Source organism: Bos javanicus, chromosome 19 (genome assembly GCF_032452875.1).
Source record: "Bos javanicus breed banteng chromosome 19, ARS-OSU_banteng_1.0, whole genome shotgun sequence".
Classification (NCBI taxonomy): Eukaryota; Metazoa; Chordata; class Mammalia; order Artiodactyla; family Bovidae; genus Bos; species Bos javanicus.
Window position 1 is genome coordinate 24,233,303 of NC_083886.1, and position 23,146 is coordinate 24,256,448.

At 43.5% G+C, this 23,146-nt stretch overlaps 1 protein-coding gene across 1 annotated transcript in view; it reads left to right on the plus strand.

Annotated features, from left to right (window-relative positions):
- Positions 1-19,173, plus strand: part of RPA1 (replication protein A1) — a 46,378-nt gene extending 27,205 nt beyond the window's left edge. The window contains exons 6-17 of the mRNA XM_061390644.1: positions 810-902; positions 3,159-3,291; positions 5,140-5,242; positions 6,464-6,532; positions 6,673-6,865; positions 7,361-7,500; positions 7,915-8,063; positions 10,496-10,628; positions 12,891-13,067; positions 13,610-13,717; positions 16,606-16,692; positions 18,135-19,173. Of these exons, the coding sequence (XP_061246628.1) occupies positions 810-902; positions 3,159-3,291; positions 5,140-5,242; positions 6,464-6,532; positions 6,673-6,865; positions 7,361-7,500; positions 7,915-8,063; positions 10,496-10,628; positions 12,891-13,067; positions 13,610-13,717; positions 16,606-16,692; positions 18,135-18,239 (1,490 nt within the window). The 3' untranslated portion in view covers positions 18,240-19,173. The remainder of the gene's footprint in view (positions 1-809; positions 903-3,158; positions 3,292-5,139; positions 5,243-6,463; positions 6,533-6,672; positions 6,866-7,360; positions 7,501-7,914; positions 8,064-10,495; positions 10,629-12,890; positions 13,068-13,609; positions 13,718-16,605; positions 16,693-18,134) is intronic.
- The last annotated feature ends 3,973 nt before the right edge of the window (positions 19,174-23,146 follow it).

The following is a 23,146-nucleotide window of genomic DNA, read 5'->3' on the forward strand; positions in this document are numbered from 1 at the left end:
TAAATTTTTTTTAATTAGCGTATTTTAATATTCTTCAGTTTCATCAACGTTTGTAGAAAGGATGAGGGCCAAATAAATACTCTGATGGCATGGCCTTTTTTATTTCCTGTTTGAGAGACATGTTTGTTTCCCCTTCTTTTTCCTTTTAATCTCCGTCTCCCTGACACACCTGCTTCTGAACTCCATCCTCATCTCTCCTGCTGTGACAGTTCACTCGCGCTTCACGGGACCTAAGGCGCTTTCAACTCTTATTTTCCACCAACTGTCAGTTGCAAAATAAGGTTGCTTTGTTTGGAAGGGAAAGGGTAGAATCCTTTCTGAATGTCTTCTTTCCCTTTGAAGCAGGAGCACTTCAGAGACAATTGAACTGCTTTTAGGTTTTTGTTACCACCCAGCTTTTTCTTCTGATAGATCCTGCCGTGAACACAGTTCTGTTGATAACATCAATTTGTTGCTATGGAAATAGTGGTAATGTCACCGATTCAGCCCAGTGACTTTACTTCAGGTTCACACAGGAGAAATGGGCAAGGCTTTAGGGGAGAACCTCATTAAAACTGAAAGCCATCAATTATAAGCAGGTGAAAGGTAAATGGAGCCAACCTTTTAGGTAATGAAAACAAAAGTGAACCCCCAGCACTTTCACTGCATTCGCTGCATGCAATCAAGTGCCCCAGCTTGAATTCTGACCCAGGAGAGTCTTTGACAAAAATCACAAATTTACACTTTCTCAGAATATTTCTTCTGCTTAAGTTTAAATCTCTTAATCCAAATTATTGGCACTAAAATGGTCTTTCCCTTTTGATCATCAGGACACGGACAGCAGCCAGTAGTTCCTCCTCCTGTCTCAGCAGCCAGTCCACCAACCAGCAGGCCCCAGCAACAGAATGGGAGCCCAGGAATGGGTAAGGCTGCCACCCAAGGACGCGTGCTGATTGTGTGCGGCAGGCTTTTGAGTGATGATTTGAAATTTAATCTGGGACTAAAGGGAGTTTTCACAATGCTGCACATGACAGTTGCTTCTTGCAAAGAATAATTCCAATTTTCATTGTAAAGTGTGTGATTGAAAAAAATGATTAAAGACAGTCTTTGAAAGATACTTAATATGCTTTTCTTTAAAAAAAAATCAAAATGATACACTATTCTCTGTTAATAATTTATCTGGTAGTTTCTCACTTAACGTCCTCTTGACTATGTGAATTACATAACTTTTAAATTCTCGCCTTTTAACTCTCCAGGATCCACTTACTCATTTGGTTTGTCTTGCTCCAGGTTTCCCGTTTGGGGCTCTTGGGAGTATTTATCTTAGCTTGAAGACAGTATCATTTATGTTGGTCATAGGTCTTGCTTCTGTCTCGTGGATGAGAAATAGTTTCTTCTTTCTGACTTTCTCTTCAGCAGGTCCTGAGAGACTATAATGGAATCACTTTGTTTACTCTCTGGCCTCTCCTTTAGGAACCTCTTCGTGTGGGATGTCACCAATGAAAATTATGATTTGTAGAATTTGGTTGGAATTTATTTTTAGAGTTTCTTTTTTCTGTCACAGCTTCACACACACTTCCTCCCTTCCCCTCCCCTCAATGATGAGTTTCTATTCCTCAGTGCTAAGGTTCTAAAAAAAAAAGCAGGGTTAAGACGTCACTAGCATTTCTGTGAAACTTTCAGGAGGTATGTCTTTTTCCCCACTAGTCTTTGATGTTTTTATCTGCCTTGTAATAGCTATCTTCTAGCCATCTCCTTTTACAAGTGGATCTATTTATATTTAGCTGTCAAATTATGTACTGTTGGAGGGAGACGAGGAAATAGATTATCTAAAATGGTAAGTACCCCCAAAATATTCACTTTCTTAGGCTGAAATACAAATAGTATGTTATTCTTCTCCCCACTCTCTGACCCCTGACAGATTTATCCTTGTGTCTGTCTTTGGCTTATATTGAGATCCATTTAAAAAAAAAAATCAGTTAACGGTCTCTAAACACGTAACTGGATGCCGAAAGGAAAAGGACTGGAAGTGTATTGAGGGGGAATGGCCAGCATGCAGACTGGATGTGTATGTGTTTTTATAATTGAGTATTGTATACCAGATCGATATTCTACACGTACACATAAGATGTTCTACAGAGAGCCTGTGCTTCCTCGACTTACCTTGAGGTAATTGTTACTGCTGTGTGTGTGAGTCGTCTCTTGACTCCCGAGTTCGAAAATTTTAAGATCTGGGACAGTTTATGTCTATTTTTTTACCGAATGCTACAAGTACCCAGAATAGTGTGGTGCTTGCTGTGGAAACTCAGTAAATAAATTCTGAATATGGAAGATACACATTTCTACCCGGATGCCATGTTGAAGAAATATTTTGGTATAGAAGATATGAAATCATTGGACTAAATTATTGCTTCTGAACTTGGAGGTTGAATCTTAATAGAAACAGCGTGCATATAAAGGCATTCATCTGCTTATAGGTGTTACATAATGACATATTCTTCCCAAGTGCAAGGCAGCTGCATAGGCTTGGAGGAAAAGGAGGCAAGAAGGGGCCGTGATAGCCAGTCCCCCCCACCCCTGTTCATCTTAAACGAAAGACTGATTCCTTGGCCTTTGCTCCCAATTAAACCCAATCCCATAAACTTCATTCTAGATGATCTGTTCCTGTAAGACCAGTTGAGAGCTGGGAGTTTTCTGGGGGTGTTTTGAGGAGATTTGTTTGTAATAGGTACTCTTCACCTCAGATGGTTCACCCACTGTGTCCCTTAATTCCCAGTCTTTCCTTCTTGCTCTTTCTCTTAGGCAACCAGTGGCTTGTCTTCACTTCTCAGTCAAGGTTATTTTCTTTCTCCAACCTATTATCTTGCCTACTGATAGAAAAGTTTAAAGATTCATCTCTGAAATAGCAGAGTCTGGATTCATTACCCTAATTATCTCAACCTCAGGATGTAAGTCAGCAGATACAGTCCTGAACATCTGTACACCCAGCCTTCATTTTAGACCTCACTCTAGTCTCCCGTTTCAGTCTGTGTTTGATTTCCAGATCTCTTGATTATTTAAAAGGAAAAACTAGGCTTCTCATTTTATATGATGTCACTAGTAGATTAAGAGTTCTTACAAAACTTACCATAAAATTTAAATAAAATAATGATTGTCCTTCTTTGTATTTGATTTTAAAGCTTCCACTGCATCTAAGGCTTTTGGTGCCTCAAAGACATTTGGAAAAGCTGGTGGTACCAGCCAAGTGAACAGCTCTGGGGGAACACAGGCCAAAGTGGTACCCATTGCCAGCCTCACCCCGTACCAATCCAAGTGAGTTATTTCATAGAATACATTTAGAAGGGACTTAGAAAGGAGTATAAGAGGTTGTTATGGGCTCTTGAGTTACTCATATGTGAACTTCAGGGTTACCATGCATAAAATAGGTTTCCTCTGTTTTTGTTTTTTTTTCCAGAAGGGGATGAAATTGCAAATTGTGGCAACCTTTAACTATTTCATAATAAAATAATGGCAGAAAGAGCAATCAGCCATAGCTTATGGAATTTCATTCATTTTAAAAGAGTTTGAAAATTAAAAGATTTAATGTTTTAAGAGGGTGGCTCAGCTGTAAAGAATCCAACTGCCAATGCAGGAGACATGGACGTGGGTTCAGTCCCTGGGCCGGGAAGATCCCCTGGAGAAGGAAATGGCAACCCACTCCAGTATCCTTGCCTGGGAAATCTCATGGACAGAGGAGCCTGGCGAGCTACAGTCCATGCGGTTGTAAAGAGTCAGATACAATTTAGTGGCTAAACAACAACAACAGAGTTTTAAGAACCAGTTGATAGTCTTAAGAGTAAAAATAAATCTTTGTTCTAATGCAGAAGGCATTTCATCTTCTCATCAAATAAATAGATGACTTTCAGTCCAGAAATTATTACTACAATTTTGTTGGCTCAAAAGAATATGTGTGTACTGGAGCCTATTATACAGAATGAAGTAAGCCAGAAAGAAAAGCACCAATACAGTATACTACGCATATGTATGGAATTTAGAAAGATGGTAACGATAACCCTGTATGTGAGACAGAAAAAGAGACACAGATGTATAGAACAGTCTTTTGGACTCTGGGAGAAGGCGAGGGTGGGATGATCTGAAAGAATAGCATTGAAACATGTATATTATCACATGTGAAACAGATCGGCAGTCCAGGTTTGATGCATGAGACAGGGTGCTCAGGGCCGGTGCACTGGGATGACCCAGAGGGATGGGATGGGGAGGGAGGTGGGAGGGGGGTTCAGGATGGGGAACACAAGTAAACCCATGGCTGATTCATGTCAGTTCATGGCAAAAACTACTACAATATTGTAAAGTAATTAGCCTCCAACTAAAATTAAAAAAAAAAAGAATATGTGTGTGTGTGTGTCAACCGTATTCCTATAAACTGAACAGATACTTCTTTTATATGATTTCTTTCCATTAAAAATTTTAGCAGTTGAAAATTAGTGCTCTTTTCAGAATTCTTTCAGATATCATTTACTTATTTATTCTTCAGTTGTTGGCAATGTGAGGAAGGGCTGTTCCCCTGTGAAGTGATGAGTAGGGTAACTAATGTGTCTGGGATGGGCACCAGGATTGGATATCAGACCTCGTGCCCCCTCTCTCTAATGGCTTCTGTCTCAGATCATAGTGCTTGAGAGTGTTTTCCTTTGGTGGCTTACCCAACACCATGTTCCATACCCTTGTGTTTACATTCCATGTGTGCTGGAAGTGAGACAGAAGTTTGACATCAGTTATATCAGTTCCTATAATTGAAAATAGCGGCAAAATATAATTGCTGGTATTACTGCATTTTCTAGCTTAGAACCTTTCATTAAGGGGATAGTGTTGCCTTGGTGATGCCTTTTGGAGAAGAGAAAGCGTTTATAAATTTACTTATTTGACAGGAGAATGAGTCAGTGTTAAATCACCTTGTGTGTTTTACTATTTGCTTATTCTATAAACTGTCAAACCTGGATGTCATCCTGGGGTTTTAATTAGCTGGATTAAAATACAGCTTCCCCTGGAAAATAGAATATGCATAAGGTAAGAAAGTCTCTAAGAAGATAATAGGGAGGGAACATTTCAGATCTTTCCCAAGTAAGACTCCTGACACTAAGATTATCTGTTTTTGATTTTTAGGTGGACTATCTGTGCTCGTGTCACCAACAAAAGTCAGATCCGTACCTGGAGCAACTCCCGAGGGGAAGGGAAGCTTTTCTCCATAGAACTGGTTGATGAGAGTGTGAGTATCTGTCAGGTGGGGAAAGAAGAGTCCTCAGCTCTGGGAAACAGAGGGCTCACCTCTGTGCAGGCCCATAAGGTGAGAAAGAACAGTAGGCCAAGAAGAAACATGCTTCTTGCTGCTGTTTTTCCTCTCTTGTAATCTTCTGATGCCATCTGTGGGCACAGGGTTCAGTCATAAGTAAAATCCTTGGTCTCAGACGGAAGCATTTATAGCAGTTGACATTAGTTTTCTAAATGTGAGTAGCCTCACGGGCAGGAGAAATCAGAGATGTTGTCTGACTTGCCAGGAGGCTTAGTCAAAGCCCCAAGAGGTGATGTCTCCTTGGGAGCCTCATGGAGCCCTGGGCCACAACAGAAGGCACGTGGCAGCCTGGACTAGTGATAAGTGGTTGGTTTTGCGAGACATGCTTTCTGGTAGCGCAGACTTCCTGTGCTTTATGTAAACGAAGCCAAACCACGATGGAGAGATGAAAAATCCAAGTAGTGGCATCTCAACAAGCGTCTTGTCATGCTATATTTCTGTCCATTCATTTTACTTATAATCCCTAGTATATACTTCAGGCATTCTTTTCAAACAGCTGTATATTTCCTATTTGTTCACACCTCTAAGAGGGCAGAAAAAAATTGTTTGTTTGTTTTTTTATTTGTTTCTGTTTTTTTTGAAGATGGGATAACACCGCCAATGACTGTGTCAGAATCCAAATTTTTTAAACCAAATTATTGGTCTCATCTGTCAGTTGGCTAAAAATTCAGCTGTTAATTTAAGTTTCTTCTCCATCTGTAGCGTTTTGACTGACAGGAAAGTACAAGTGAAAATCCAATCACAAGCAACCTGAAAGTATGATTTATTTTAACATTTTTGGCAATGACTCTTGAGTATGAAGTAATTCCTTGATCGGTGCAAATGCGAGGGAAGCTGGTGAATCACGGCGGCCCAACACACTTCCCTGGGGGCTTCAGTAATGTCACTCACGTTCAAAATACATTTTTTAAGGTTTCTAACTTGAGGTTTAATGAGGCGCAGTAATGGGGATCGGCTAGTTAAACCTGGATTGTTTCGCTGGAGTTAATAATGTGAATGTGTGACTGTGAACTGTGTGTCTTCTGTGTGACTGTGCTGCTGTTTCCAAGATGTCACCTTGACACCAGAGTGTCCCGTTTTTCACTGGTAAAACGAGCTCCATAGTTCTAACCTGCTCTCTCTCACACGCTTCTGCAGGGTGAAATCAGAGCGACTGCTTTCAATGAGCAAGCGGACAAGTTTTTCCCCCTTATTGACGTGAACAAGGTATGGCAGCGTGGCGTCTAGACCAGAAACGGCCAAGTGATGGGGTGGGCACTGCTCTCCAAGAGCAGTGTGATGGTGAAGGCTTTTGAGACCCGATTTGATGGCACATCCCACGTTCCACGGCTTGGCTTCTTTTGCAGGTCTATTATTTCTCTAAAGGCACCCTGAAGATCGCCAACAAACAGTTCACAGCCGTCAAAAACGACTACGAGATGACCTTCAACAACGAGACTTCTGTCATGCCCTGTGAAGACGGTCATCACTTACCCACAGTTCAGTTTGATTTCACAGGGATTGGCGACCTGGAGAGCAAATCTAAGGACTCGCTTGTAGGTAAGTCTGTGCGTGAGAACCAAGATTGGTCATCATTAGTCCGGCTTGCACCACACAAGGGGATGGCATGAGACGAGTCCTTGCTGCTTCACTTTCGGTTGTGCTGTCACGAGAGCCTCGACCATCTTTTTAATTTTGTTTATTTATTTTTGGCTGTGCTGGATCTTTGTTGCTGTGCAGGCTTTTCTCTCATTGCAGAACGTGAGGGCTACTCTCTAGTTGCCACGTGTGGGCTTCTCATTGCATTGCAGGGCTTCTCTCTCTGCAGAGCACGGGCCCTAGGGCATGCGGGCTTCAGTAGTCGGTGGCTCTCGGGGCTCTAGAGCACAGACTCTGTAGTTGTGGTGCACAGGCTCAGTTGCTCTGCAGCATGTAGGATCTTCCCAGACCAGGGATCGAACCCATGTCTCCTGCATTGGCAGACGAATTCTTTACCCTGAGCCACGAGGGAAGCCCTTGACCATTTCTTAGTAAAATGCCGTGCTTGTGTCTTAGACATAATCGGGATCTGCAAGAACTACGAAGATGTCACAAAAATCATAGTGAAGTCTAACAACAGAGAAGTCTCGAAGAGAAATATCTATCTGATGGATATGTCAGGGAAAGTGGTGAACGCTACCCTGTGGGGAGACGATGTAAGTGCTCGCGTTGAGTGGCGGGAGTGTGTGCAGAAAGGTGGGGACACAAAGCTTCCTGGGTGGTGGTCTTGCCTCGGGAGCCGTGGGGTGTTGGCCATGTCGGCCGGGTGGACCCTTCCTCGTGAACGTTTGGGCTCTCTGGGGAATATTTGAAAGCCTTTATGGTTTACTTCTGTGAGATTTGCTGTGATTTAGGTTTTACGTAGTGAAATTTGCTCTTTCCTCTAACTCGGTTAGCTTTGCTGCATCTCTGAGCAGATTCTTGTGTGCGAGGTTACCTTGTGTTGAGTCCATGTAGCGTTTATTGCATTCACTCTACATGGCTGTTTTCTTTGTTTTTTATAAAAAAACTTTCTGTGTGTCCTTCCTGCCATTGACACTTGTTTGTTTGTTGTTTCTGTTGTTATGCAGGCTGATAAATTTGATGGCTCTAGACAACCCGTGATGGCCATCAAAGGAGCCAGAGTTTCTGATTTTGGTGGACGGAGCCTCTCTGTCCTATCTTCAAGCACCATCATTGTGAACCCTGACATCCCAGAGGCCTATAAGCTTCGTGGATGGTAGGCTTTTTGGGGCTCAACACGGGCTATTTGAACTTGGGCTTGGAGAAGAACTGGTTCTTTTGGTTCCTATAATCAGCGTGTGATCTGTCTGCCAAGCAGAGGGCTCTGTTACTAAATGAAGCAGTTCCTATATTTCTTGGAGGCATTATGCCTTCTGAGAGGATGGCTCTAAAGCCCTTAAACTGACAAACCTGTAATCCCATGACAAACCTGGAGAGTCGCAGGGAGCAATTAGGACAGGAACGCTGCCCGCCAACCTTGATCCTGCGAAGCAGGTGAAGACGGGCTGTAGCAGCTTTGTGCTGGAGCTCCGTGAGAGGAGGTGTCTTTCATTTCACGGCTCAAAGCCGTGGGTCTCTGCGGGTGGAGGGGGTGGTGGCTAGGCGTCTTGTTCCGTCTAGACTCCGGTGCCGATTGCATCTTCTAGTGTGTATTCACCAGACTCTGATCGAGTGCAGTGGGCACAATGGGCTTTTGTGGGCAGTATGTTGTTATTCACAAAGCACTCGGGATGAGGAGAACCTACTAAAATCTCCTTGCTGTGTCTAGCTATTTAGGGTGTTAAAACTCTGCCTCAATAGAGCACTTCAAACTGAAACCTGGTATGCAAGCATTGATGTGGTCAGGGGAACAAAGCCCTGGAACTCACTTGAGCTTGCAAGCTACAGAGTGGGGGTAGGTGGGTGTTGATTTCCAACCATGTCCTAGGGTTTGAGTGACTAGAGAATTGCCTTGTATTACATACTCCCCTCTTTCATTTGAGCTTAATGTGAGCCAGTAGCACTACTATTTGAATAGTTTCATGACACATCTAAGGCTTCCCTGGTGGCTCAGTCGGTGAAGAATCTGCCTGCAATGCAGGAGACCTGGGTTTGATCCCTGGGTCTGGAAGATCCCCTGGAGAAGGGAATGGCTACCCACTCCAGTATTCTTGCCTGGAGAATCCCATGGGCAAGGAGCCTGGTGGGCTGCAGTCCATGGGGTCACAGAGAGATGGACACGACCGAGTGACCGACACACGTGACACATGTACTGGCATGGCCATGTCGCTTAAGCCAGCCTTGTGCGTGTGGTCCGCGTGGATCCCTGTTCCGCTCTTCTGGTAGCTGGCTTTGCATTTTAGCGCAGGGCCCGTTCATCAACACGCAACCGGAAGGAACCACGGCTTCGGTTTGTCCTTGCTGCTTGATTTCCCGTCAGGCTCTGAGCACGACCGCAGCTTAATTGCCCACGTTAAGGTCTTCATAGTTTACTTGTCCATAACTGTGATCCCAGTCAACGTAAGAAGACATGGCTGTCCTTGAATAAGGCAGCTTGGTGTTGATCAGAAAGGAGCTTGGCGTGTCCGCCCCCCCAGGCAAGGTCTGGGGGTGTCTAGATCTCAGTTGCAGCAACATGGACTTTCTGCTGTAAGAAGGGCTGCCTCTCTCCCTGTTCTGTTGTTTCCTGATGCGCTGTCTTTGGTGGCAAATGTCTCCTCAGAGTTTTTGAAACTGTAAACTTGTGTTGCTAGTCGAGGTGAAATAGATTTACGGACCTTGCTGTGCCTCTGTGACGGATTTAGCCGCTTACCTGACAGAACAAAAAGGCAATTGTCTGCAGCTTAGGGCAGCATCCATTCTGTCCCATGCTCTCATTTTACGGAGCCTTTTCTGTACGTGGTTACTTTTAGTTATCCTCCTTTAGGGTGACATTGGTGTGTTTTTAATCTCAGACTGCCTCTTTCTTGACACGAGTGTGTTTCTGACACACTCCTCTTGGGTGTCCTTTCCTTCATGTTAGCTGATAATGTGATCAACTTTATAATTTAACATAATTAAATTTCAACTTTCATTTTGGCATAAGTAAAATCTCACTAAGAAGGTCAGTCTACAGGGAAACAGGTAAATACCTTCTAATAAATTATTTTCAATTATATAATCTTTTAAAATTATACCAGTCTTAAAAGATCTGGGAACATTTTTTGCTATGCCATTAAAATATGTCAACTGTCCCTTTCTAGCCTGGTACATTTCAGCGATGAGAAAAATGCAGCTGCTGAGCAAGAATGAGCATCAGTAGCCCAGAGAAGTACACCAGGACTCTCCATTGTTGCTTGTTTTGTTGTTGACTTTCCAGGTTACTGTTTTTTTAGGCACTTGGGCCATCTGGCTAGTGTTGATAGCAAGGCTAATTTAAGAAAAGGTTCTGTGGCAGTTTGGCACTGTCTTTCGTGACCACTGGGAGGCGTCAGAGCAATTGAGATTTAAAAGAGGTCACTCCATTTCTTCAGTAGACTTGAGATACAATGAGGAAGATGATACCTTCAGCCCCACTTGATCATGACCTGTGAAAAGTTGGACGGGGAGCACATAGCCTGTACCTGGCATATAGAAACAAGTATCACATTCAACATGCATATAAAGTACCTGTTATTCTTTGTTTTTCAGGTTTGACTCAGAAGGACAAGCCTTAGATGGCATTTCCATCTCTGATCTAAAGAGTGGAGGAGCAGGTGGGAGCAATACCAACTGGAAAACATTATATGAGGTCAAGTCGGAGAACCTGGGCCAAGGTGACAAGGTATGTGGTTCCTGACTTTCTCCACAAAAGCGTGTATGATGTGTGAGAGGGTGAGTTTCCAGGTCCAGTTTCTGATAACCAGCTGTTAGACCTTAGTCCAGAGCCATGATTCTTACCTGGGGTGATGGCTAAGGATGCCAGCCAGAGTGAGGGAGCCATGCTTTCTAATAGGAGTATGTTATATCCCTCAGGTCAGTTGAGGCAAAAAGATGTTCAGAGCTCTGACTTAGAGAGTTGTGTAGTTCTTGGAGGAATCTTAATGAAGCAGTAGTAATCAAGTTGTGTATTAACATGAACCGCATTCAGGTCCATATTCCTTTTCTGTGATTGTTCCTGCAAGCTGAAATGCCTGCAGACCAGAAAGGCAGCTTTTGAGATTACAGTTCATACTGAGTGTTAGTGAGTTTCGGCGTCAGACATGGAGTGGTTCACGTGTACCGTCACTGGCTATAGAGGATTAACCTCTTGGGGGCTGAGCACCCCTGGTATCCTCTGACAAGAATTGACTGGTATTTGACTGGAATTGCAACTTCCCTTTCAGTGTTTGTGTTTAATGACCCCCGCCCCCCATCTTGCTCTGAATCTGTATTCTGTCAGCAGTTCAAGATTTAAATCATTTATTTCTCCTTTATGTTCCCAGAACCAGTAATTCCTGCTTTATTTTCATATTGTACAATATGGTTTTTATTCCTTACTGTCTCATTCCACAATACTTTCTTATCCATCACTGTCAATGACTGCAACTCATAATGCTGTTACACAATGTCCTGAGACTTAAATGTTGGACAGATCTGTGTCACTCTGGGTTTTCTTGTTAACCAGTTTCTTTCTTAGACCTAAGGGTAGACAGTAGGTAACAAGGAATCGGGCCTAGAGAGTACCTATTCACACCCAAACTTTCAAGTCACACTTGGAATCGGGCCCTTACCTGGAAATACAGAAAAACCTTTCAGGCATTCTCCTGGAAGACTCCCATTCAGTAGAGCAGGAGTCCCCAACTCCTGGGCTACAGACCAGTACTGATCCACAGCTTGTTAGGAACCGGGCCACACAGCCGGAAATGGGCTGCTCCCTGTTGCTTGCATTGCTGCCTGAATCATCCTGTCTGTGGAAAACTAGTCTACCAGAATGGTCCCTGGTGCTGAAAAGGTTGGGGACCGCTGCTCTAGAGCCTTTTAGAGTGAAGATTCATCTGGCCCTGAGTTCAGAGTACACCCAGAGGGAACTGCTCACCCCCCCAAAATTATTCGTCCTGTATCCTTTCCATGACAGTTAAAAGGCAAAGCAAATAGCAACAGAAAGCCTATGCTTGTGACTTGGTCCTTGTCACGTTTACTTATCAGTGATGTCTCCACTTTGAAGGCGCTTGTTCAGTCTTCTTGCATTCTACTGAACTTGGTGACTTAGACCGGGGGCCCACAAGCAGGCCCATGGGCCATGTCTAGCCTGCCGCCTATTATAAATACAAATACATTGAAACCAGCCTCCCGCTCTCATCTCTAGACTGTCTGTGGATGGTCTTGCACCCCAGCAGCAGGGCGAGTAGCTGCAACAGACTGTGACCCAATGGCTTGTAAAGCCTGAGATAGATACTGTCTGGCTTTTTACAGAAAATGCTTGTTGACCAAAGACAAAGTTGAATCTAGATGATCGAAATCACTGCTATTGTTTTTAACATGGGAGGAATGGTTGAAGATAACTATGCTAGAGTTCACTGTGTCCTGGTTCTGTTACCTTCTGAGGGGTAGAGGAACAGGAGCTTGCTTTCATATAGTCATATAGTCTATTTCAGTTTTAATTAAATAGTTTAGTCTAATTTAGAATTAAGGACTTCCCTGGTGGCTCAGACAGTCAAGAATCCACCTGCAATGCAAGAGACCTGGGTTTGATCCTTGAGTTGGGAAGATCTCCTGGAAGAGAACATGACAACCCACTCCAGTATTCTTGCCTGGAGAATCCCCATGGACAAAGGAGCCTGGTGGGCTAGTCCATGGGGTCACAAAGAGTCAGACACCACTGAGTAACTAAGCACAGCACAGTTTAGAATTAACTTCTTTATTATTAAGGAGTAATATGCTTTAGAACTTGGTTTGTTACCCTTCTGGATTTTGTAGTCAGCTCAAGTAACTTCTGAAACTATAGAATGAATTATCCCTTGTAATCACATTGTGAGAGTATGCAAACACCCTCATATGTCAGGGCAAATCCAGTCCTGAACTTTGGTCTGTACTCTTTGCCTCATACCACTCTCTTCTCCTGAAGCCTGACTATTTTAGCTCTGTGGCAACTGTGGTGTATCTTCGCAAAGAGAACTGTATGTACCAGGCCTGCCCAACTCAGGATTGTAACAAGAAAGTGATCGACCAGCAGAACGGATTGTATCGCTGCGAGAAGTGTGACAGTGAATTCCCCAATTTCAAGTACCGCATGATCCTGTCAGTAAGTAGAATGGGTGAACAAGGACCGCTCTGGTGTTTCTTGAGTCCCTGCGAAGCTCCCGGCACTGTGGAGACTAGCTTGTCTCTTAGTTCAGGCTTTCAGATTGTCTGGGATGCTCAGCAGTGACTAAAAGCTGTCTTAGGGAGTGCCTCCTGGTGACTGAAGGGTGTACGATTTAACATGCAGACGACATTGGAGACTCATTCGAAACCTTTAGTCCAAAGGCCATTGCAGCTGGAGGGCCACTGAGTCCAGTGTGCCCGGATCCTGCATCTGAAGGTGATTTTTGTTGGGCTGTATCTCCCCTGAGAACTGAAATCACAGGTCCACACCACATGTTCCTGCTGTGATCCACACTTAACATTTTGAACTTCTCTCTTGGATACTTTTTACATTCTTTGGAAAGAACATAGCTATTTAGTGGAATCGGCTTTTTTCCCTAGAAACTCTTTTAAGGAGTGGAAAAAGTCAATCTCCCAGTCTCCTTAGTGTGTCTTCCTTTTGTTATTTCTGTGGTGTAATGATGTAAAGTTGTTTTTTAGGTCAATATTGCCGATTTTCAAGAGAATCAGTGGGTCACATGTTTCCAGGAGTCTGCAGAGGCCATCCTTGGACAAAGCACTGCTTATCTTGGGGAATTAAAGGAGAAGGTTGGCCATTTCCTGTATTATTACTGTGGTAGTTCCCATGCTGTAACACTTACCTGTTTTTTGCTCTGATAATTTTTGGTCTATTGCTGGTGGGTGTTGTATAGCGTCTCTCACTGCTGACTGTGAAAGCTCATCTAATTCTAATTGTGTCCACCTTGTGCTAACAATGAGGTGATGAAGTAATGTGTATAAAATTCTTTAAAAACAGCCCTTTCTAAGTAGAAAGCACTTTTTCCTCCTGTTCTAAGAGTCAGTGTGCCTGAAGTCACTTGAGATCTGGAAGTATCTTCTGAAGTAAGCTGAAGTCCAGATACTTTTTTTTTTTGAGTCTATAATAATAAACTTTAAGTCCATTATGGTTTTCCTGTTATAGTTTATCCTGGGATGTTGACTAGTTCCCTGTGCTTTACAGTAGGACCTTGTTATCCCCCCATTCTATATGTGATAGCTTCTATCTACTAACCCAAGCTCCCCGTCCATCCCTCTCCACCCACTCCCCCACCCCCGCCTTGATAACCATGTCTGTTCTCTGTGCCTTGAGTCTGTTTCTGCTTCCTAGATAGGTTCATCTGTGTCATATTTTAGATTCCACACGTAAGTAATGCTCTGTGGTATTTGTCTTTTTCTGACTTTGCCTAATATGATAATCTCTAGTTGTATCCGTGTTGTTGCACATGGTATTATTTCATTCTTTTTTATGGCCGAGTAGTGTTCCATTGTGTATCCATACCACATCTTTATTCAGTGTGCCTTTTTAAAGTAATAAACACTTTTCTGAAAAGTTGAGTCAAATCCTGGTTTAAATTCACATATAAGGTATGTGCTTATTTCATGTTGTCAGATGCGTTCTTACAAAGTAACTTTCTTTCGTAAGGTCACTTTCTCTATTTTATTTTTATAAAAGAGTATTTTCACATAGTAGTTTTGTTTAATTCAAGGACTAATTACTAGTTATCCTAAAGTTAAGAAAGATGTTTGCTCAGATAAAACATATAAAGACCAATAAAAGCTATAGTTTCTGAGCCACACAAATTAGTATCTGTCTATAGATTTTTCTCCCCCATTGTCCTCCACATCGGTTAGTATACTTGTAAAAGCCAGTAGCGAAAAAGGATTTGTCATTTGTTTTGGTGTGTGTGTGTGTGTGTTTTTTTCTTTCCTGTCTTTTGTTCGTTTAGCTCTGCCCTTTTGTCTCTTTGAAATTGTCCATGAGCTCTCTGAAAATAATCCCAACAAGCCCTTTTACAGAAATAACTGGAATTGACTTTAAAGTATGATGGTATCTTTTATCTGTTTTGCCTGGTCCTCTATTTTCATATCAGCTTTTAAGGCTCGAGGCAGCCTTTCAGGATTTTTTATGGGCTTATTACATTTGACTGGTTTTACTGCCAGTGAATGAGGACATATAGGAACTCTCCCCTCAGGAATCATAATATTCTTGGAGTATGCACTCCACGCTTTCACTAATCTTGAAAGAATGATGGCAGCTGGTACAATTTTCTGAGGGTTTAACACATTGTTTTATTTACATACCCAAAAGCCTGAGGACTCTGTGTGCGTGTGTGCGTGTGTGCGTGTGGTAACCTTTATACAAAGAGTTCTATATATAACAAAGCTATTTTCATGTTCCAAGTGGCATGCAAATAATACTTGACTGATATGAACTATTAATTTTATTAAAAGTTCTTGTACATTTATTTTATGCATATTTGTGTAAAATGCTTTCTCTAATCCCTCCGTTTACCAGACTCTTTTTTTAACTCAGAAGCTTAATCAAGTGATATTTGAGAGGCCAGTAAGAGAGAGAAAACTGTGGATTTTAAACTTCTTCCCAAACCTTTGCCCATTTCTGTCTTCTTCACTTACCACATCTGTAAATCCAGAGGCTGAAATAATGTATATATGACAACTTGAACTTTTTTCCTGAGTCCTCGCCCATTCTTAATTTGTTCTGAAGATTCTGAGCCTCAGATTTATTCCATCACACATTTTGAAAGTTTAGAAATGTATTTCCTAAGAGTGTTTCAGTTTTTTTCTATTGTGATAAAATATACATAAAATTTACCATTGTGAGTGAGTGAGTGAAAGTCGCTCAGTCGTGTCTGTCTCTTTTGCGACCCCATGGACTATACCAGTGAACCAGTGAAGTTGCTCAGTCGTGTCTGACTCTTTGCAACCCCATGAACTATAGCATACCAGTCTCCTCCATCCATGGAATTTTCCAGGCAAAAGTACTGGAGTGGGTTGCCATTTCCTTCTCGAGGGGATCTTCCTGACCCAGGGATTGAACCCAGGTCTCCCACATTACAGGCAGACGCTTTACCATGTGAGCCACCAGGGAAGCCGCATGGACTATCCAGTCCATGGAATTCTCCAGGCCAGAATATGGAATGGGTAGCCTTTCCCTTCTCCAGGGGATCTTCCCAACCCAGGGATCGAACCCAGGTCTCCTGCATTGCAGGTGGCTTCTTTACCAGCTGAGCCACCAGGGAAGCCCACGTATACAAGTTCAACGGCGTTAAAATACCTTCATATTGTTGTGCAGCTGCCACCATCATCCAGCTGTAGAACTTTTTCATCCTCCTCAACTGAAACTCTGTACCCATCAAACACTAACTCTCTGTTGCCCCTGGCAGCCATCATTCCACTGTCTGTCTGTATGAAATTGAGTACTCTAGGTAGAATATTTTAATTTTTAATAAAATTCTACCTAAACAGTTTTATGCGATGAAATGTCACCTATATATTAGTCATTCCTAAGAAATTTCAAGCCACTGGGAGGTGATCATTTTCTCGGGTTTTCCTCCAAGTCTTTTCAAAACCCGTACAGATAAGTTCAGGTGGTCTGGTAGTTTCCATGCCGACAGTTTTACGTTTTGTTTCTGCAGAACGAGCAAGCGTTTGAGGAAGTTTTCCAGAATGCCAACTTTCGATCTTTTACGTTCAGGATCAGGGTCAAACTGGAGACCTACAATGTAAGTAACGTCACCCACGGTGCATGAGGGTAGCAGCACAGAACTGCTGTTTGTCACCCACAAGCCCACTACAGCGTTAGCTGTGAGTTCCTCGTTCACTGTGTTCCAGACGGAACCCGTAACACCCTGCATTTATTACTCACTGAGTCACACCAGCACTAGGGTACTGTTATCATCTCTGTTTTCAGATGAGCAAACAGACCAAGAGAGAGGTTAAGGGTCTTGTCCAGTATTAACATCCAAGGAAAACATGCTGTGTGGCCTTTTCAGTTAAACCTGGGGGATTTTGGTTTGTGTCCTGACAGAATGGACCCACATCTTCCCCATGGTTTGGGTTCTAAAGTCAGTATATGAAAGAAAGACCACATGTGGTTAAAATTACCTTGAAAATTCCTGTAATTGCTCATAACATCATACAGTTGTAAAATCATGAAAAAACAGCCTTTATTGAGTACTTACTGTCTGCCGGATACTGTTCCACACCCTTTGCATACTTTGTCTCCATTCATCCTGGCAGTAACCTTGTGTGAAGGAACTCTTGTTGCCCGCGATTTGGCAGTGAAAAGCCGTAGGCTTATGGAGAATTGAGTAACTTGCCTAAATTCATATGCTGGCAAGTGGCAGAGCTAATCATTGCACACAGGCAGTCTAGCCTCAGAGTTCTACTCGTGCTTAGAAATCTGACTGAGTTTTGTAGATACAGAGCTGGAGTGTGCAGGCCCTGAGCTGGCCTCACCCCAGTCTGCCTCTGAAGGCACTGTCCAACCTAGTGAATGGGCAGTGGGAGAATTCAGGAAACCTTGCTTGTTTCAGGGTTTACTTGCTCTGTTTTTTTGTCAGGCCTTAACTCTAATGCCTGCTAACAGCTGTGTTTGATTTTGTGAGCATTAAATGAACCTCTCAATGTCAGCAGTGTGGTATCAGGGTGGGGTAGGGGTGGTCAAGAGGGAGGGATGGAAGGGTCTCTGGTCCCCGCGTGACGTGGACGGGGTGGTGAAGGGTGGCGAGGTCGCCTCTCGCGGGGCTGAGACAGGCCACGGCAGGCCTCGGCCTCTGCTGCGAGCACGGCTGCTCTCCCCCAGCCCGCTCACAGAGCCCGCGGCGTGGCTTTAGCAAGCCACTGTCTTCTCTGGGCTCCCGTTTCTCGCTCTGTAAAGAGAACAGATTGAACTTGAAGAGCCCTCTATAGTCCGTCACACTTGGAATCTCGGTTTCCGAGTGTTTGGGACCACGAGGAACCGGTACAAGGACCTGTGTGGAAGGGAGGCCTTTGTTGCACCAGAAACCCTGGCCTGGGCACTCGTCATCACGGCTCCTTTACTGGCATCACGGGACTCCGAACCACCAGCGTGTCTTTGTGCTTTCTCCTGTTGGGATCAGTGAAACCAGGAACATGGCCACAGGCGTTTATTCGTTCACAAATCGTTCTTCTCTTTTCAAAGGATGAGTCTCGAATTAAGGCCACGGTGGTGGACGTGAAGCCTGTGGACTACAGAGAATACGGCAGAAGGCTGGTCATGAACATCAGGAGGAACGCGGCGATGTGAGAGGATCGTGCCTATGGGGCAGGAGCTTGTGGATAGAGGGCTGAAGAAAACCACCCCCCCCCACCCCACCTCCGACCTCCACCCGCACCACCATTCCCGCCCTGACTGACGGCGGTGCAGAGCGCCCCTCTACCATGGACTAAGCCATCACCTCTCGTCACACCTGGGAACCCACTGGCAGCAAAGGCACACAGTGGAATACGCCTAAGTGAAAAGGGAAATACGCTTGTGGGGCTGTGGTATAAACCGTGTCAGACCTCGGGGTCAGCTGCGCGGAGCGTAGTACCACTCACTCCCTGTCTTTAGGTTTTTGTCAGTTTTACTAAGAGCTCATTATTTTCAACCAGGAATTATGTCACAAGTAATTGACCCTCAATCTGTAGACAGTGAAATAAATTATGTAAGTCGGGTTCCTGCTTCTCCAGTGCTGACACCTTCTCAGCTCGGGTCCCTTCCCAAGGGGGAGCGCTGAGAAGTGGTTTTGTGGAGGAACTTGAGTGTTTTAGGAAGCCCGTCTTCCTCGATTTCAAAGGCTCCCTTTCTAGAGGGGCCACACAGTTGTTAATGCCTGGATTGGCAATAGGGTAGAATTATTAATCAAAGTCATATCTTTTATATCTGAAGAATATCCTTCCTTCAGGGTTTAATAGACTGAGTCAGATGGGTCTGATATTAATCAAAATGGTCTCTTCTGAGGAAGGCTGATAAGCATTGACTTGCTGTCCCCTAGAGACATCCCGGCAACTACAAAGCATCGCTTTCGTCTCCCCTTCAATTAATGTTGCATTTCTGTTGGTACGCCTTTTCTACCTGTACATGTTTCTTGAATTTGTATGTTTTCTTTTCTTGATTAAAGCTGTATTAAATAGAAGGGATTCTGAAGGGAGAAGCCCTTTGTTGCCATTGCCTTGTTTAATAAACAGTTTATTCTCTGCTTATGAATCCCACTTTCTTTGAATGCAAAGTGTTCTTGTAACTGGAAAGCAATTAATTAGCCTTCATAATAAATGTTCACTTGGGGAAGATGTTAACTCATTACAAACTCTAAGATTAGTCCAAAGCATAGAGATCATTCTTCCTAATGTCTGCAACCTTGAAATGCATCCTTAAAAGAATGAAAACACCAAAAACAAAAAGCCATTGTGCCCTGGAATGCTGATGATCCGGCACTTTGGGATTTTATTGATGTTTACACAGCGGTCTTAACACCAACCAGGCTTTGAAATGTGAACAGACAGTGAGCTGGTAAGAAAACAGTAATTATGCTACTGGGCTTTTCAGTCGGCAAGAACATGCTTGCTCTGTGTGTTCCTAATCATATTAATTATCTATCCGGTCGCTGCAGCCCCTCATCTGGCGTTCGCAGCACACCTCTGCAAGCGTCCAGGCGGCATTGCCGTCTTCCCGTGGTGCTGGGCCCTGGTTTTTAATGTGGGCAAGCGCGGCACATGGAGGCCCTTGCTGGGAGTGAGCACGTCCTGCCTGTGTCATCCTTAGCCTTCTTCTTCCGGGAGGAACCAGCTGGCGTCAGGCAGGATGACTTCCATGGCTCAGAACCTAGGATGGCCTTCTCTCAGGCCCTCTAATTGTCTGGACACGGTCAGGATAGCCACTGGGCCACACTTGATTCTCCGGCCAAGGCCTCAGCGATTTTTTACGGAAGCTCCTTTCTGTCTGACCTTGCTCGTAAAGCGCTGACTAGAAAATTACAGTCTTCAGTGCTATGGTGGATTGACAAATTGTGGGTTGGAAGTGGCAATCTAGCTTTCAGCCTGGTAACCAGTCTTTTATATCTACCGCTCCCAGCATCCCCTCCTCTCCCCATCATGGCTCCCACCCCACGAAGAGCACTGACCAGCAGCGTGACCCCGACGCGTCTCCCGGAACATGGTACCAGCTGCCATGCCTTCTCCACGACCATGCGGTGACACCAGCACGTCTCCGCGGATGTGATTAGAAGCCCACAGAGGGATGCTCTGAGGTGGGGCGGCTCCCTCGAGGGGGCATGTAGAGCAGATTCCCCACTAAAAAGCAGATCACCGGCAGAGGAGCATCAGAAATTGGCTCCACTGTTTGGCTTTTAAGAGCTTCAGGTCCCTGAGGGTCACCTAAATAGATTCTGGCCCACAGTTCTTAGAATTCTCTTGGAGATAGTTTAACCTCAAAAGGCTGTTCGTGTTCTATTTCTCATCTTTCACTTAGAGATCAATGTTTATTTTGTGTACACCATGACATCAGCGTTAGACAATTAGGGAAAAATCTAATCATTTTGTCTTTATTTTAAATGGCTCTTGGATCCCTTCCAGTCTCATTGTGATGGAGGCAGTGGGGGGGGGGAAAGGGTAATAATCTGATTTCTGTCCATATTTTCTGTGTTTTATGCTTTCCATTAAGGCCTTGCTAATCTCTGGTGTGCTCATTCTGACTTTTTGAACTTCAGGATCAAAAACTTCCCCTCCCCCACGTTCTTTCCTGAGTGGCCCATCTTCAAAAAGTATAAATAATATCGATTATGGCGTTTAATACCCTAATGAAACCCATAGTTATTGACTACGTAATTAATACACTGTCTAAAAGTGAAGTTTGGTAGCCCAGTATATAAAGGTTTAGATATTGACTTGTGTTTCTTTGGCAATATGCCTTCTCGGATTTTATTTATAGAAAGTGAAACTGGTTGTTCAGTCTCTTCTCGTTGTTACTTGTTAGAAACCCACTACTCCCCCCCACCCCTAGTAAATTGATGATTTCCTTATCTCAAAGAGGATTTCCCCCACCCCCAGGGCTCCCACCCACCCTCTTTTATGTGGTTTGTTAGCTCATAGTGTTATAATCCACTCTGCTGCTAGAGCTATGGCTTTCAGAAACACTTTTAGGAATAATCTCTTTTTTTCCCTCTCAAAAAAGACTTTAGATGTTTAATTTTCATTGTTTTGAAAAAGAAGCCAACTGAGTATGTTTTATTATTAAGCTGATAAGTATTGTTAATGTCAATTAAAAAAAAAGAATGGGTACTATTTGAACCATTGATTATTTCTTAAGTAATCCATGTTCATTGTAGAAAAAATAACCTGCAGACAAGAAAAAACAAAATTGTCCTTAATCCCGCCTGTCAGCAATAATTGCTTATATAGCTGACTACTTTTCTCTCTGCTTTTATGTGTGTAATTATAGTTTTAACTTAAAAATGGGATTATATTATGCATATTATTCTGTAACACTTTGCTCCCAGCACTAAAGAATGGACCTCTTTCCTGTTTCAATAGAAATAGATCTGCATTATTTTTTTGTAAATCTGCATAATTTTAATTGGCATTTGGCTATGTGTATGCATGGGTAAGTTTATTGAGCCAATTCTACTGGATGTGCGTATTTTCTAACTTCTAAACTTTTATTTTTATTTAGACCTAATTGGCATATAACATCACATTAATTTTCTCTTTTAGACTGCATTGAGTCCTCATTGCAGCGCACCAAGTTTTTCTACTTGCGTTGGGGCATGTAGGATTTTCGTTCCCCTACCTGGGATTGAACCCGCATCTCCTGCATTGAAAGGCAAACTCTGAACCACTAGACCAGCAGGGAAGTCCATTAGTTTTAGGTATACACATACTTTCTAATTGTATTTTAAAAACTCAGCTTTTGAGCTTTTGATGGGCAGGAACATTCTCCTTTGCTCCAGTGTGAAACTGTGTGCCTCTCTTGTTCTGTACAATTCTCTGATCGTGCTTTCTTTGCCTTGGTTCAGCAAGGGCTCCTCTGACCCTGTATACCATCAAGAGCTGGCAGGTGGTTCAAGCAGGCACTAGAATCCTCTGGAGCAAAAGCAGGTGGTTGACTTGGGAGGAGAGGGCTGGAGCCATGGTGGCTTCTTCCTACCTATCACATGGACATGGTGGTGGCCAAGAAGAGGTCTGAATCCTCTTGTTTTCTATGAGAAATGGGCTTTTGAGAACACATCTGACTTGCATTATAAATCAACCTGATTTTTTAAAAAAATTTTTTTGACCACACTTTATGGCATGTGGGATCCTAGTTCCCCAACCAGGGATTGAGCCTGCACCCTTTGCCTTGAAAGCTCAGACTCTTAACCACTGGCCCACTGGAGAAGTCCCAAATTAACCCGCTTTTTATCTAAAGTTAATAATGATTATTAAAATCTTTTCATTATATTTGCGATGGCAGTTTCGAATCATTGAGAAAAGTACATAGCACCTGTCTTCATTGACCACCTGTGCCATTTTCTCCCTCTAGGTGACTTTTTCTTTTTTGGGCACACCGCATGGCTTGTGGCATCCTACTTCCCTGACCAGGGACTGAACCCATGCCCTCAGCAGTGAAATCATGGAGTCCTAACCACTGGACCACCAGGGAATTCCCCTACGTGACTACATCAAAATACCTTGTCCCCAAGAACTGCAGTCTATTTGGAGCAAGGCTTGGGGCTAAGTAGTAGTATCACAACTCAAATTAAAATTCAGTAGATGGAGAGATCACTGGAGACTGGAGTCATCAGAAAAGATTTCACAAAGAATTAGGTGATGTGAGACTCACAAATTGTAGCCTTCATTTAGGTCAGGGGCTGTCTGATCTATATGGAAAATGCGTGCAACCCCTGCTAACAGCTATTCATTCTATATTCACCACAGGCAGATGAAGCCACGTAGATGCCATTAGAGTTTTAAGTAGCATCAAAGGAAACAGGGTTCCTGTGGAAGTAATGTTTGACCATGGCTGGTATAGAAGGACTTGCTTGTACTATCTCTTGCCAGGCCCGTAACTCTTCCCAGGTGGCACAGTGGAAAAGAATCCACCTGCCAATGCAGGAGATACAGGAAATGCGGGTTAGATCCCTGGGTCAGGAAGATCCCTTGGGAAAGGAAATAGCAACCCATTCTAGTGTTCTTGCC